This window comes from Sus scrofa, chromosome 6 (assembly GCF_054392235.1).
Source record: "Sus scrofa isolate SSC_HxYL_T2T_F1_AM1 chromosome 6, Sscrofa_HxYL_maternal_Yorkshire_Landrace_v2.0, whole genome shotgun sequence".
NCBI lineage: Eukaryota > Metazoa > Chordata > Mammalia > Artiodactyla > Suidae > Sus > Sus scrofa.
In genome coordinates, this window is record NC_139388.1 from 95465778 (window position 1) to 95482565 (window position 16788).

A 16788-nucleotide genomic window follows, 5' to 3' on the forward strand; every position below is an offset into this window, starting at 1 on the left:
TAGGTGTTAGATCTTCTCTAAAGATCTGATAGAATTCTCCTGCGAAGCTATCTGGTCCTGGACTTTTGTTTGTTGGAAGTTTTTTAATCACAGTTTCAATTTCAGTACTTGTGATTGGTCCATTCATCTTTTCTATTTCATTTGGTTTAGTGTTGGAAGATTATACTTTTCTAAGAATTTGTCCATTTATTCTAGGTTTTCCATTTTATTGGCATATAGTTGCATGTAGTAGTCTCTTATGATCCTTTGTAGTTCTGTGATATCTGTTGTTACTTCTCCAAGTCAGGTGTCTTTAAAGATAAACATACATCAGACAAGATTGTGTATTGATCAGCTGATGAAAAGGAAGCAGCCAGGCAGGGGTTGAGGCGGGGCTTGGTGTGCGTGTTTTGGGGAGAGGTGGGCTATGGATTCAAGAGCAAGGGTAGCTTTCCCTGCAGCCCCGGTACTCTCTGATGGAACTAGATTTGGCAGTGATGGGATGCAGGGAAAGGGGCATGCTGGACACCAAAACCAGTTCCATTTGCCATTATAAGAGGCTTCACAGTTGGTACTGGACTTACCAGCTAATAATTAAAACCAAGTTGGTGAATTCCTGGAGGTCGGGGGCTGATGCCCATTATATCTTGCTCACAAGCCCGTAAAAATGACCACTGGTGGGGATTTATATGTTCATTGAGCATGCAGGTCCCACGTGGAACAAGTTCAATTAAATCAACCATCCCAATACAGTATGAGGATGACCTGGAAGCTCAGGGCTGCAGAAGCCCCCAGATGGAGCCCCAAGCCACCTGGGACTGCGCAGTCAGGGAAAGCTTCTTGGAGGAGGAATCCAGGCGAGAAGAAAGATGAGGGATGGGAGTTCCCATCGTGGCTCAGCGGTTAAAGAACCCGACTAGTATCCATGACAGCGTGGGTTCAATTCCTGGCCTCACTCAGTGGGTTAAGGATCCAGCATTGCCGTGGGCTGTAGTATAGGTCACAGACTCCGATCAGATCTGGTGTTGCTGTAGCTGTGGTGTAGACAGATGGGCTGCAGCTCAAATTTAACCTTTAGCCTGGAAATTTCCATATGCCATGGGTGTGGCCCTAAAAAGACAAAAAAAGAAAAAAGAAAGAAAGAAAGAAAGATGAGGGAAGGGTACCAAGGTAGGGCAATGGATGAGGCAAAAGTATGTGGGCTAGAGACAAAAGAAAAGCAGAGGATCAGAGTGGACCTAGGGTTGCCCCCAGGAGGATGTCAGGATTCTGGGCCCAGCACCCCAGGAGAAGGGAACCCCTTGGTTTCCTGGGCCTCATCAGAGGCAGTCAGGGAGGCTGCGACCCAGCCAATGGCAGTGCTGGGCACAGCTCCTCCTCCTCCTCCTCCTGGACTGTCGGCACACCCAGGCTGCCTGCCTGCTGAAATCAATAGGCTCTGTCTTAGCAACAGGCTTCCCCAAAGCCTGGACACCAGGCTCTCGTTCTGACATGAGTTTCGGCTGCTTGCTGAGTTCCATGGCCGGCTGCCGGAAGCCGGTACCCAGAAAGCCCTGAGGAGTAGCCACTCAGGTAAGGCCATCTGGGTCCAGATGTGTCCTGCCCCTTGGCACACCTGGAAGAGGGAGATTTCTCTGGTGGCAAGTCGGGGATGTGGCCTGGGCACGTCTGCCATCCTGGATCCCCATGGTTTGAAGGGCTCCTGCCTCCTGCTGCTCTAGTGTTTCCCCCCTCCTCTTCCCAGCTGCGCAGAGGTGGAAGCCGGGGACTGAGTGGGAGGGGGGCTCACAGAGGGGTCTGGATCAGAGCAGGTAGAGCAGGGCTGCCCAGACCTGCAAAACCCCACCCTGCCCCACCCCAGGTTGGGCTGGGCCGAAAACCCCCAGGCTACAGCCTCCTTGGGTGTTCCCTGAGAAGCTGCCAGAAGTTCCACCCAACTTAGGCAGGACTGAGCAAAGACAAGAGGATGATTCAGAGCAGGGGCTCAGCATTCATGCGGTAGGTGGTGTAGACAGGACCCTGGAGAGACATGGTAGGGAGCAGAGTCACCCCCAGCCCCCCCTCACTGGGGATCAACCTGGCGGAGGAGAGAGTGGCTACAGATCAGGTGGGCAGGCAGCTTCCCACACCTAAGGGAAAGGGCCCAGGCCCAGAGGGTGAGCTCTGGAGCCAGGCTGCCTAGGTTCAAATCCCAGCTCTGCCATTTACCAGCTGTGTAACTGTGAGCAAAATAATTAACCTCTCTGTGCTCCACTTTCCTCATCCGTAAACTGGGAGTAAAACAGACATCCTTTGATACAGTCACTGTACTGATTCATGCAAAGGGCTCAGAACAGTGCTGGCACTGCATAAACACCCAGTCAGTGCTGGCCTTTCTCACTACCCTGCCCTTCTGACGCAGATCATGCAGGGGGTCTGGGCAGCACGGTGACCTTTGGCCTGGACCCGCACTGGGAAGGGCAGCAGGAACCCCCTAAAAACAAGAGGCTGTGCAGACAGGCTCCCTGAGTTTCTGGAAGCCCAGGAGGGAACATGGGTCTCAGTGGACCCCCCGACCCCCACCTCCACCACCCAGGACCCAGGCAGAGGAATTCCAAGAGTGGGCTCCCTCACCCTGAACAGTAGCCACATGCCTTAACTGGAGGTAAATCCGATTCCTGTGTATTCATCACGCCAAATTCACTAGCAGAATTGCCCAGAGCAGCAGTTCCCATTTTGGTGTCTTGACAAGACTGCTCCACAAGATGACAAAACAGGGTTCCGGGGTCAAAGGAGTTTGCACAATGCTGTGTATTCTATCTGCCTTTTGGAGATTCATAGTGTGAATTTACTAGCATGATCAAGTAAAAGGACCTCTTTAACGTTTCAATTTTTTTGGTCTTTTTACAGCCGTCCCCTCAGCATATGGAGGTTCCCAGGCTAGGGGTTGAATCAAGGCCAAAGCCACTAGCCTTACACCACAGCTACCAGCAACACCAGATCCAAGCCTCATACAAGACCTCAGCAATGCTGGATCTTTAACCCATGGACCAAGGCCAGGGACCAAACTCGCATCCTCATGGATAGAGGTCGGGTTCTTAATCTGCTGAGACACAACAGGAACCCTGGGACCTATTTAACTTTGTCAAACACAGTGCTTGCCTACCTTTTTTGGCAGGGGTGGGGGGGGTGCGCCCATGGCTTATGGAGGTTCCCAGGCTGGGGGTCGAATCAGAGCCATAGCCGCCCACCTATGCCACAGCCACAGCAACACCAGATCTTTAACCTACTGAGCAAGGCCAGGGATCGAACCTGCAACCTCATGGTTCCTAGTCAGATTCCTTAACCACTGAGCCACGACGGGAACTCCCTGGAATGCCAGTTTGGGAAGCACATGAATACCAGGATACTCTCTAAAGCCTCTTGTGTGAAGAGAATCATCGCTCCTTTCCTTTTGTTTCACCTGGGCTGCCACTGGCCTTGCTTCAAGTGAGTAGCACCTGGGCAGAACACTGCTTGTGTATTTATGGAGGGTTAGAGCAGATGGAGTTTGGGGGCAAGGTTCCAACCTCCTCTCTAGCCCCATCCCCCAAGGCCAGTCAAAGGCAAAGAGCGGCTTTTCCTTGAGGGGAGACTTAGGGGAGAGAGCACCACTCTGAAAGAGAAGAAGCCCTCCCCAGGCTCAGCCCCTTGGGGAGGAGGGCCGGGGGTGGGAGAGTGGGCGAAGGCAGGATGACCCAGATGCTGAAGCCTTCACTCTGCAAGACCATGGGACCACAGCCGCAGGCCCTGGGAGGAACAGGTGACTCCCCAGACCTGCCTTCGCCCACTTCTCTGGTTAAAAGTTGGGTCCTGGGCTTAATTACAACCCTGCACCTAATGGTTGTATAACCCTGCATGACCCCTCTAAACATCAGTTCCCTTCTGAACAAGGGGCGCAAGAATAGGATCTAGCTCCACTGTGGCTGTGAGGCTCAAACACGATGATGCGATTCTATAAAGCTGAGTGTGGGGGGTCCTATAGACCTGGGAGATGACTTTTACCCTCTCCCCGCAGTAGCCGCTGACTCCCAGGGCCACCATGAACTGGGGGGTCTTCGAGGGGCTCCTGAGCGGAGTGAACAAGTACTCCACGGCCTTCGGGCGCGTCTGGCTGTCCCTGGTCTTCATCTTCCGCTTGCTGGTGTACCTGGTGACCGCCGAGCGCGTGTGGAGCGATGACCACAAGGACTTCAGCTGCGACACCCGCCAGCCGGGCTGCCCCAATGTCTGCTACGACGAGTTCTTCCCCGTGTCCCACGTGCGCCTCTGGGCCCTGCAGCTCATCCTGGTCACGTGCCCCTCGCTGCTCGTGGTCATGCACGTGGCCTACCGCGAGGCCCGGGAGAAGAAGCACCGAGAGAGAGCCGGGAAGGACGGCGGGCGCCTCTACCTGGACCCCGGCAAGAAGCGCGGTGGGCTCTGGTGGACATACGTCTGCAGCCTGGTGTTCAAGGCGGGCGTGGATGCTGCCTTCCTCTACGTGTTCCACCTGTTCTACCCCAAGTACACCCTCCCTCGGGTGGTCAAGTGCCACGCGGCTCCGTGTCCCAACACGGTGGACTGCTTCATCTCCAAGCCCGCAGAGAAGAACATTTTCACTCTCTTCATGGTGATCACGGCCGTCATTTGCATCCTGCTCAACCTGGTGGAGCTGGCCTACCTGGTGAGCAAGAGGTGCCGGGAGTGCCTGGCGGAGAGGAAAGCCCGGGCCAAGGGGGTGGGCCACCGCCTGGACTGGACCACCTCTTCCACCAAACAGGACGACCTCCTCTTGGGCGATCTCATCTTTCTGGGCTCCGATGTTCCTCCTCCTCTCTTACCAGACCATCCTCGAGACCATGTGGAGAAAACCACGCTATGAGGGGCTCGGGGTCAAGCCTGGGTTAGAAGGACCTGGCAGGGAAGGTGCAGCCCTGGGGGCAGGCAAGAGCGAGGGTCGAGTGGCCTGGAGGCAGGTCCCGATTCCCAGTTCCTGCCACCTGCCCCAGCTCTGTGGCCTTGGACAAGTTACCCCCTCGCAACTGAACTTCAGTTTCCTTTCGTGTGCCAGAGATGGTGAGGCCCACGTCACAGGGGCGTCGCTGTGCAGGGGATGGGGGTGTTGATACAAGAGCAGATATGCAAGTGCCTTCAGTGTGGGGGGGGCAAGGTCAAGGCTTAATAAAAGTCATACAATAATCCAAGTTGCCCTTTTTTTATATAATTATTTTATTTTATTTTATTTTATTTATTTTTGTCTTTTCTAGGACTGCACCCACGGCATATGGAGGTTCCCAGGCTAGGGGTCGAATTGGAACTGTAGCCACCGGCCCATGCCAGAGCCACAGCAACATGGGATCTGAGCCACATCTGCGACCTACACCACAGCTCACGGCAACGCTGGATCCTTAACCCACTGAGCAAGGCCAGGGATGGAACCCACAACCTCATGGTTCCTAGTCGGATTCGTTAACCACTGAGCCACGACAGGAACTCCCCAAGGTACCCTTTAATTCTTCGACTTTTGCAATCCTTATCAGGTCATTGATTTAACCTCTCTGCCCCTGCAAAGGGCTGCACTTGATCTAGCCAGGTAAGAGGCCAGGAAAGGGTCCCTCGGCACTTCTGGGGGGTCATGCTCCCTGCTCATGCTCAAGTCTGTCCTTTATCCCCAGCTGCAGTTTCAGGCCTGTGGGCTGTATGCAAAGAGAATGGAGCTTAGTTACGTGGGGAGCCTGGCATCACAGGGGAAAGTCCATGGACTTTTGAGTCATAACTTGTACTTGAACCCAAGTCCATTATGATGCTGGGAAAGTGACACGGCTCCTCTCTAAAATGGGTTAATAATATGAAGCCCTTGGGGTTGTTGTGAGGCTGGATGAGCTCACGGCTGTGGTAGGGGGTAGCTGGCTCTAAAGGCCACCTAAGCCTTAATCACAGGTATTAGGAAATGCTCTATAAATGCTTGTGGGAAATGAGGCACAGGAGCCCCTCCCTGGCTGCCCATTAACCTTCACTGTCCAGCCACCCCTGGGGCACAGGCCCATGGCCTCTCTGCAGCTCCCAGTGGGTGACCCTCCAATTTCCCCAGAGACCCAGGCCCTTAGAGGAGGGACAGGGAGGCTGAGCCTGGCCCCGTGCCAACCAAATTATTTCATGCTGCAACCTGCATTCCTTGTCTCCACTAAGGCAGTGAGGCCCTTATCCAGAAGAACTGGGCCCTCCCACCTCCTACACAACTCACCCGCAGCCCAAACCCTAGTCCGGAGAAATGTCCCCACCAGGGTGGGATACAATCCTGGGCCAAGTCAAGATTGCCCCTTCCTGGAGTTCCCTTCACATCTCAGCGGGTTAAGAACCCAACTATCCATGAGGTTGCGGGTTCGATCCCTGGCCTCGCTCAGTGGGTTAAGGATCAGGCGTTGCCGTGAGCTGTGGTGTAGGTCACAGACGCAGCTCAGATTCCCGCATTGCTGTGGCTGTGGTGTAGGCCAGGAGCTGTAGCTCCAATTCAATCCCTAACCTGGGAACTTCTATATCCGCAGGTGCAGCCTAAAAAGAAAAAAAAAAAAAAAAAAAGATTGCCCCCTTCCATAGATGCCAGCTGCTGAGGGCCTCAGAACCAGGCTTTCAGAGAATAGGACAGGAGAGAGGCCTGGGGACAGAGGGGGACTCAGGGAGGTGGGTTAAGGCACTGGGAAGGGGATTGGGCTTTTTAGTGCCAACCTGGTTCCAAGCATGAGGACAAAAGGCTCCTGCCCCCACTCGCTGCAGTTTCACCCATATACCTGCTGGCAGGGGGAGTGAGACCCTGGCTGAGCTGCAGGGAAGGCATGGGCCAGGGGAGAAGAATCATAGGTGTTTGCTCTGAACATGTGCCCAGGAAGTCCACCCACCCACCTGCCTGCCCACCTGGTTACTCTTGCTTGGCTCATTGGCTTGGAAAGCTCCACCCAGCAGGGGAGTAAAGAACAAAAGCTGCCTCCAGGAGGCCTTCGGACAGACGGGCAAACAGACCAGCCCGGGGACAGGAGAGTGGCTGCTAGACCCAGGAAAGGTGAGGACCAAGTCGGGCAGGAGACCGGGCTGGGAGGCAGACACCAGACCGGCCAAGGATCCCCAGGCAACCTCGGGCTGTGGGCCGGGCTTCAGGGAGAAGCAGAGCAGACAGAAGATCTCAGGAGAAACCTCAGGGAAGACCCAAGGAGGGGAAGGGATGTCCCGCCAGCCCAAAAGGAGGACAGAAAACTGGAGAAGAAATAAGGAAGAGCAGGGGTCGGGGAAGTGGGGTTTCCATTGGGTTTAGCAATCGTCTGTCTATTGTGTGTTTACTGGGCTAGGCTCCGTGCTGAGTCCTGGGGAATCAGAGATGAATGAAATATAGATGCTGCCCTCCAGGAACTGACAGTCTGGTGTGGAAAACCCTTAAACGTACTATTTAAGTACCATGACGCATTCTGCCAGGAAAGATGGAGGAGGCTCCTCGGAAAGTATCCCAGAGGCACAAGGGCTGGAAATGTTGGGATCCCAGTCAAGGGCAGGGGAGGGGCCGGGGCCAGAATGGAACGAGACAGCACTGCAGATAAGAGGCGATGAAGCAGGAGAAACAATGGCTGCTTTGGGCAACAAACGGCCTGAGCAGGTGGAGAAAGGAGGTGTCACTGAAAGAAAAGGAAGATGGGAGGGGATGGGCACTGTGCCAGAATCCTGCCTGTGTCCCTCCCCCAATCCCTCCCCTGGGCTAGAATGCTTGGAATTCCAGGACAGTCAGCCCTCAGGCCCAGCACCCAATCAGGGGGTGGCAGGGTGATACCAAGCCCCCGTGGTTCCAAAGAATCTGTTTCATTTGGAAGGGAATGTCAGGGCAGGGGACAACTGGAAGCTGAAGAGAAAAATGAGGATGGAAGAGTTCCCGTCGTGGCGCAGTCGTTAATGAATCCGACTAGGAACCATGAGGTTGCCGGTTCGATCCCTGGCCTCGCTCAGTGGGTTAAGGATTCGGCGTTGCCGTGAGCTGTGGTGTGGGTTGCAGATGCAGCTCGGATTCCCGCGTTGCTGTGGCTCTGGCCTAGGCCGGTAGCTGCAGCTCCTATTGGACCCCTGGCCTGGGATCCTCCATATGCCAAAGGAAGCAGCCCTAGAAAAGGCAAAAAAGACCAAAAAAAAAAAACAAAAAAAGTGAGGATGGAGGTTACTCCAGGATGTGCTCACAAGCCATGAGGCCTGGCTCATGCTCAACAAAAGTTGGAGTAAGTTGAAGTATAAAGATACACATCCCTGGGGGTTCCCATTGTGGCTCAGAAGGTTACAAACCCTACTAGTATCCATGAGAATGCAGGTTCGATCCCTGGCCTCGCTCATTAGGTTAAGGATCTCGCATTTCTGTGAGGTATGGTGTAGGTTGCAGATGTGACTCGGATCCCATCTCGTTTCTGTGGCTGTGGTATAGGCCAGCAGCTGAAGCTTTGATTCCATGCCTAGCCTGGCCACTTCCATATGCCACAGAGTGTGTCCTTTTAAAAAAAAAATACACGTCCCCCTCCTGCCTGGTCCAGCCCTGGCAGCCAATGGGAGAGCAGATCATCCAACCCACACTTCACTTTCTTGAGCAGTTGTGTGACCTGCACAGCCAAAGGTTGGGATCAATGAGGATGTAGGGCACATCCATACAGGATGTTACCCTTCACATTTATCTATTACTTTTAGAGAATAAAATATGCCCTGACTTTGGAACTGGAAGACAGACGTTCAAGACCAGCTCTGCCACTTGCAGCCGTGGGTCTTGGGTGGTGCAAATGGCAGAGCTGGTCTTGAACGTCTGTCTTCCAGTTCCAAAATCATGGCATATTTTATTTCTCTGGGCCTTAGCTGACTCCCCTGTGAATCGGGGATGATGGCGATCCCTACCCAACCAAGTCATCACCAAGCGGGGACCTGATGACATGGTGGCTGTGGAGTGGTTTTGCCAATCACACCTTTAATGAAGATACCCATTTCCAGGTCCTTCCAGGCCCTGTGGCCCCCAGGCCCCAAGCGGGTGCACACAGACCCCGATCATCCACGCCGGGAACCCAGGCCGCCGTCAGCATGAACTGGGCCTTCCTGCAGGGCATCCTGAGCGGGGTGAACAAGTACTCCACGGCGCTCGGCCGCATCTGGCTGTCGGTGGTCTTCCTCTTCCGCGTGCTGGTGTACGTTGTGGCCGCCGAGGAGGTGTGGGATGACGAGCAGAAGGACTTCATCTGCAACACCAAGCAGCCCGGCTGCCCCAATGTCTGCTACGACGAGTTCTTCCCCGTGTCCCACGTGCGCCTCTGGGCCCTGCAGCTCATCCTGGTCACGTGCCCCTCGCTGCTCGTGGTCATGCACGTGGCCTATCGCCAGGAGCGGGAGCGCAAGCACCGCCTGAAGCATGGGCCCGACGCCCGGTCCCTGTATGACAACCCCAACAAGAAGCGAGGTGGCCTCTGGTGGACGTACTTGCTGAGTCTCATCTTCAAGGCGGCCGTCGACGCCGGCTTCCTCTACATCTTCCATAGGCTCTACCGGAACTATGACATGCCCCGCGTGGTGTCCTGCTCCGAGGAGCCCTGCCCACACACTGTGGACTGCTACATCTCCAGGCCCACAGAGAAGAAGGTTTTCACCTGCTTCATGGTGGCCACGGCCGTGATCTGCATCCTGCTCAACCTCAGTGAGGTCACCTACCTGGTGGGCAAGAGGTGCCTGGAGAGCCTCGGCCCCAGGCACCAGCGGTCTCGCCACCAGGCTCACCTGCCCGAGACGTGCCCACCATATGCCCTCTCCCAGGAGGAGCACCCCCAAGACGGGAACTCTGCCTTCATGAAGGCCAAAACTACTGCGGTGGCTGCAGGTGGGTATCCATAACCAGTGAGGTCGGCGGTTGAGACCACCAGAGCCTCTGCCTGCTGCCTAAGGCCATGGGAGGGCAGTGACATCTTTTCTTCAGCAGGGCAGGTGAGGAAGGTGGGTGTGGCGCTCAGGGACCCCACCCAGAGGCCAATGCTGGGAAGCAGTTCTGTCCCCAGGTCCTGGCTGGCAGGGATTTTGTATATGGCTATAGGGTAGGTCAAACCCTTAATAAATATGATTTTCACAGTATTTTGCAGATGGGGAGACGCGGTCATGAGTGATGGGTAGGAAAGCAGGGCATGTTACAATGGACCTTGGAGAGGAAGCCAAAACCATTCAGGGTGGGTCCATCTGGCCCTGGAGCCCCAGATCAAGGTTTACCCATCACACACACACACTCACACACCACACACAGAGTGTGCCCTCAGGCCATGCTGGGAAGTCCAAAGGCTGATGTAGGGGTCTCTGGACTCTGCAACCAGCTGGTCAAAGCAGGAGGGGAGAGACCCCCCGGAGACCCTGTGCCCAGCATGAGTCGGTTCTCAGGGAGTGTCACACGGGTGAGCGCATGTCGCTCCCCATTCTGGCCCCGCCCCACCCAGCATAGGTTCCTGGGGCTGAGTCCCCTCCGAGGGTAGGAGGGGAAGGCCTGATGCTAGTGGGACGGCACTGAGAGCAGGTCCCCAGTGGGGAGCCTGCCAGCCTGTCTCAGAGGCCCATCCCCACAGGCCAGGGACCTACTGACAGCAGCCAAGCGACAGGGTCCCTCATGGGTCCTCCAGGCTGAGAAACGTCCCTTCTCTTTCCTGGATACACAAGCCCTCATGTTGCCCCACTACTCAGACCCTGACAACCCCCAAAACCATACCTCCAGCCTGGACCTGCCCCGAGTTCCAGAGCCCACACCAACAGCCCACAGGACGACCCCCTGGGAAGCTCCCACGCATCTCCCACTCAGCAACCAATGGTGATATCCCTCCCCAAACCTGCCCTTCTCGAGGGTCACCAACCCCCATGAGTAACACCGCCATCCACCCAGCTGCCCATGCCCACCCCTGATTATGGAACAAGATCAAAGAGCCACCCCATCTTGGGTCAGAGTCTCAGGAAGCAGAGAATGTGTGTGCATGTGAAGGAAGGAACAAGGGAAGCAAGACAGAGAGGGGCCGAGCTGAGCAGGGTTCACCTTCAGGAAAACTCAGCCTTGGCCTGATCTCCTGGGTGGGGGGAGGGGCCTTTAGATCCCAAACGCCACCACAGAGTTGTCCCCGCTGGAGGAAAGGGTGTCAGGCTCTGGTTTCAGGCCACCCCAAGAGCAGGAGGGCAGGGAGAGGACGTGCGGCAGTTCCCACTCAGTCAAGGTCACGTCTCCAGGTGCAGCTGTAAACCACGAGCAGGTGTTCCCAGGAAAGGGGACATGGGCAGGGCATCAATACCATCCACTGAACTCCCAACCCCAGAACACAAGGCGGCCCCCACCACAAAGCCAGACCAGAGCCGTGACCCGGGAGAACAGGGTGGCCCTCTCCCCCAGCTCAGAGCCAGATGCCCACACTGCTTGGCCCAAGCTGGCCCCCACATGCAGGCCAGCAGACCAGCCATAGTCATCTTCCTCTGAGAGCCCAGAGTCCCCATTCTAGGGTCTTACATATGGCAGAGCATCCTGGGACCTTGACAGCTCACTCTCACACCAGCCCTCTTCATGGATACTGTCCCCAGAGGTCTCAAGTCCCCAGCTGCTGAATCAGGTGGAGACCAAACACCATCGGACCAGCCTGAAGCCATCACTCTGACCTTCTCCCTCCATCTTCCATCTTCTTTTTTGGTTTTGTCTTTTGTCTTTTGTCTTTTTAGGGCTCCACCCACAGCATATGGAGGTTCCCAGGCTAGGGGTCTAATCGGAGATGTTGCCACCAGCCTACACCACATACACAGCAATACCAGATCTGAGCCGAGTCTGTGATCTAGACCACAGCTCACGGCAATGCCAGATCCTTAACCCACTGAACGAGTCCAGGGATCAAACCCGAAACCTCATGGTTCCTAGTCGGATTCGTTTCCGCTGCACCACAACGGGAACTCCCTCCCTCCATCTTCCTGAAAACTCCTGCCTTAGCTTCAGGCCTGCCATCTTTCTCCTCTACCCTCCACCCACCCCCATTGCTGCACCTGCTTCTCATTCATTAAAGACATGAGCACATGACGCACGGTCTTCTATGATTCTCGCAAGGCCCAGGGCCTCAGCGACCACCTGTGCATCACTCTGTCCTCTTCATTCCGTGCCATCTTCATCTCCCATAGACCTCCTCCTCCACTCCATTTAGCTACCTACTCACAGGACCACACCCCAGTACCTCGTCTCCCCCCAGAAGTGCTCCACCTCTAGAATCTTCCACTTGATTCAGGTTGACCAGTGTTTATTGTTCACTTTTATGCAAACAGTCCCATGCCAGGTGCTGAGGATTCATCCAGGAAGAATCAGGCACCATCCCTGACCTCAAGGAGCTTACATTCTATGAAGAGGCCAGTTGCTAAACTCGTGATATGCTGGGGAAGCACGGGTGCTGGGGGAAGGGAGGGGCCGACAACCTCCAGGCACCCAGGAAAACGCCCCCCAGATACGAGACAAAGAGGAGGATTTTGCCAAGCAAAGAGGGGAGGGGATGCCAGGCAGAAGGAAGGGGGAGTGAATGAAAGGCCTAAGAGGGAGAGCAACCCTGAAGCCAAGGACAGGAAGGAGCCGGAGAGGGTTGGAGGCAGGTGAGGGGGTTCGAGGTAGGAGTGTGGCTGAAGGAGACAGGGGCTGGATCACGCAGTTCTCTCTCTATAAATCCCCGTTAACGACTTTGGATTTTATTCTTTTTTTTTTTTTTTTTTTTTTTTGTCTTTTTCCCTTTTCTGGGGCCGCCCCCGTGGCATATGGAGGTTCCCAGGCTAGGGGTCAAATCGGAGCTGTAGCCACCAGCCTACACCAGATCCATAGCAACTCGGGATCCAAGCCGAGTCTGCAACCTACACCACAGCTCATGGCAACACCGGATCCCTAACCCCCTGAGCAGGCCAGGGATCGAACCTGCAACCTCATGGTTCCTAGTTGGATTCGTTAACCACTGTGCCATGGACTTTATCCTGAGGACAATGAAAAGTCCCTGGGGAAGCTTTGCACAGAAGTGACTTGAGCTAATTTAGAGTGGGAGGGGGCGAGGCAGGGCTGTCTGTCTGGGGTCTGATGCAATAGTCCAAGTGAGAAACAACAGAGGTGCCGACTTTCTCTGCTTTCCTCATCCTGGGTGTGCACAGTGGGGATGGAAAGAAGGAGCTGGATTTAAGAAACACTCGCAAGATGGAATGAAATGATGTGTTGATTGGCTTGGGTGGGGATCAGGCCAACAGAGGAATCAAACCTGGGGTTTCTGGCTCCGGGTGGTGGTGCCATTTACCAAGTGGAGGAGCAGGTTCGAGGGAGATACTGATAACTTCGGTTTCAGACAGGTCGAGTCCGAGGTGTAGATAGGATGTGCTGGTTATCCTCTCTCATTCATGGACCATCTCAGTCCCGACTCACTGTTCTGCTTGCTCCTAAGACATTAATTTTATTCTTGGTGACTTCACACCCAACACCTTGACCTCTCAGTTCCTGGACTTTGTTGTTTCCAATAATATTTTCTCCACCTGTTGAATCCACCCACAGGCATGCTCACACCCTAGACCTCATCTATACCGAGAGCTCACCATCTCCTAGCTGTGTAGCTCACTCCCTCTCATTCCCACTCCAGCAATTCTTCTGCCCCATCTGTTAACTTACTGCTGTCTCAACATCCATCACCCCCTTCATGTCGCCCACTTCCTTTCCCAGCTTAGACTCCATGGGCTCCCGTGTCATCACTGATGTGTGGTTATCCTCCACTCCCCTGTCTTTCTGTGCTTCTATAGTCACTCATCAGGCAAGACCCTAACTCCAATGAAACCCAACTCTCCATGTGGCCCCTGCTCCAGAACACCCGGAGAGTAATACCACCGGACTGGCTGGTGTCAGGTGAAATGTTGGCCAGAAAGCTCAAGTGGACACTCAGCCTCTCTAAGAAATTGACATCTTCCGGAGTTCCTGTCAGGGCTCAGCAGTAGCGAACCCAACTAGTATCCATGAGGATGCAGGTTGGATCCCTGGCCTCGCTCAGTGGGTTAAGGATCCGGCATTGCCACAAGCTGTGGTATAGGTGGCAGACACAGCTTGGATCCTGTGTTGCTATGGCTGTGGCATAGGCTGGTGGATGCAGCTCAAATTCAACCCCTAGCCTGGGAACTTCCATATGTCATGGGTGTGACCCTAAAAAGACCAAAAAAAAAAAAAATTACATTTTCATAAAATTTCAATGCTATTCTCCAAGACGGCTATATCACACCTTCTCTTTCCCCAAACCTCCAGCCCCCATTCTGCTAATCCTCCACCTCAGATGATAGACAGGCATCCTAGGCCTTGGAAATAGAAGCAGTAGGCAAGCACTAACTTATTCCTCACCACCTAGTCTGCCAACCCCCTGGCATGAGTGCCCCTTCACTCTGCCTTCTCCTGTGTATCGTGGATGAAGCATCTCTGCTCCGAGTACACCCACTGCATGTGGGCACTGGACCCCATCACCTCCCACCTCCTCTAGAACCTGTCCCGCAGTGGTTGCCTCACAATCCCCTTTCTGTAAATATCCTGTGATGTTTTCCTCTCTCTGTTTTTGTTTTAAATTCCCTCTTGACCTCACCTCCCTCTCTAGCTACTATCTCATTCACGAAAAAACCAAAATTCTCTAAAAGTTGTCTACGCTTGGGAGTTCCGTTGTGGCTCATCAGAACCCAACTAGTAACCATGAGGATGTGGGTTCAATCCCTGACCTCGCTCAGTGGGTGAAGTAAGGATCCAGTGTTGCCGTGAGCAGTGGTGTAGTTTACAGATGCAGCTTGGATCTGGTATGGCTATGGCTGTGGTGTAGGCCGGCAGCTGCAGCTCCAATTGAACCCCTAGCCTGGGAACATCTATATGCCATGAGTGTGGCCCTACAAAGACAAAATAAATAATAAATAAAAATAAAAGTTGCCTACACGTGATACCTCCACTTTCTCACCACTTTAACCACTGCAGTCAGAACTGCTCTTGTCAAGGTCATGAATGGCCAAAGCATTGCCAAATTCAATGGTCACTTCTTCATTCTCATCTTTCCCCCTCAGCAACATGTAGCCATTGAGAGGTCCCCCCTCAAACACCATCTTCCCCAGGCTTCCAGATGGCACCCTCTCCTGACGTCCTCCCACCTCACTGATGGGTCTCTTTTGATCTCCGCTGACTGTCCTTCCTCTTGCTGATCTCTAAATGCATGGAGTTCCCATCGTGGCACAGTGGAAACAAGTTCAACTAGAAAATATGAGGTTGCTGGTTCAATCCCTGGCTTCACTCAGTGGGTTAAGGACCCGGCGTTGCCTTGAGCTGTGGTGTGGGTCACAGACACGGCTCAGATCTGATGTTGCTGTGGCTGTGGCATAGGCTGGCAGCTGTAGCTCCAATTCAACCCCTGGCCTGGGAACCTCCATATGCCATGGGTTGTGGCCCTAAATAAAAAGCAAAAAAAAAAATAAAAAATAAAAAAATAAATGCAGGAGGCCCCAGGGCCCAGCTCTCTACCCTCTTGTCTCCCCTATCTTTACGTCCCCTCTGTGATCTTGGACAGAACTATCTACAAAAGTCATCTATAAATGGGAGCTCCCATCCTGGCTCAGTGGTTAACGAATGCGACTAGGAACCATGAGGTTGCAGGTTCGATCCCTGGCCTCGCTCAGTGGGTTAAGGATCCGGTGTTGCCGTGAGGCATGGTATGGGTCACAAACGCAGCTCAGATCCCACGTTGCTATGGCTCTGGTGTAGGCAGGTGGCTACAGCTCAGATTCGACCCCTAGCCTGGGAACCTCCCTATGCCACGGGAGCGGCCTTAGAAAAGGCAAAAAAAAAATCATCTATAAATGGATGGCTCTCACACTTATAAGTTCAGCTCTAACCACTCCCATGAGTGTGAGATTCATGCATCCCCTTTCCTATTGGTCCTCCAGCACAGAACTCAACCTCCAACAGAGAGCAATTAAATTGCTCTGCTATCACCCCCACCCTGAAAGATGACATTCCCATCCCCCCAGCGGCTCAGTTCAAATACGTAGGTGTCTCCTCATAATCACATCCACATCATTAGTGAGTCAAGCTAAATTATCATTGCAAAATATGTTCAAAGTCCATTCCCTGCCTACCATCTCCAAGTGCTCAGACCAAGCCACCTCACTGAACGCAGGGTACCAGCAGTTGTGTCCCCGCCCCCACCCTTGCTCCTCTGCAATTCCTCCTCTGAGTAGCAGCCAGAGATATCTTTCTATCATGTAAATCAGGTCGGCACTCCCTTGCTATAAACCCCCAAGTTTATGGAGATGACAAGTGGCTTCCTATCAGGGCTGTAAAAATGAACATAAACAAACTTGGAGTTCCCATTGCGGCTCAGCGGTAACAAACCAATTAGTATCGTTGAGGACTGGAGTTCCATCCCTTGCCCAGCTCATTGGGTTAAGGATCTGGCATTGCCATGAGCTGCAGTGTAGGCTGCAGACTCAGCTCAGATCTGGTGTTGCTGTGGCTGTGGTGTAGGCCAGCAGGTGCAGCTCCAATTCGACCCCTAGCCTGGGAACTTCCATAACTGACGGAGTGATTGGCTCCAGGGGGAGACATCTAGTCGTTTGTTGGATATAAAGGGAAAAAAAAAAGCAGTGGTCAAGAGCTACCAATTTGGGAGTTGTCAGCAAAAGGCCTGCATCTGAGATAAGATTTTGCTCCAGAATGATTTCTCAGGTAGGAAGCCTTTGTCTTACGTTCCAGTCTTTACAAATTCTCCCGCATTGTGGGGCATGCTCTCA

General features: G+C 53.8%; 2 protein-coding genes across 2 annotated transcripts; both read left to right on the forward strand.

The window, feature by feature from the left end:
- The first annotated feature begins 1413 nt into the window (after window positions 1-1413).
- GJB5 (gap junction protein beta 5) lies at window positions 1414-5178 on the forward strand. The gene is made up of 2 exons (XM_005653381.4): window positions 1414-1551; window positions 4016-5178. The coding sequence occupies exon 2, from the start codon at window positions 4040-4042 to the stop codon at window positions 4859-4861; it is 822 nt and encodes a 273-aa protein (XP_005653438.2). The 5' UTR covers window positions 1414-1551; window positions 4016-4039; the 3' UTR covers window positions 4862-5178.
- A 1808-nt stretch (window positions 5179-6986) lies between these two features.
- GJB4 (gap junction protein beta 4) lies at window positions 6987-10098 on the forward strand. Its single transcript, XM_021095861.2, has 2 exons — window positions 6987-7036; window positions 8980-10098. The coding sequence occupies exon 2, from the start codon at window positions 9067-9069 to the stop codon at window positions 9865-9867; it is 801 nt and encodes a 266-aa protein (XP_020951520.1). The 5' UTR covers window positions 6987-7036; window positions 8980-9066; the 3' UTR covers window positions 9868-10098.
- The last annotated feature ends 6690 nt before the right edge of the window (window positions 10099-16788 follow it).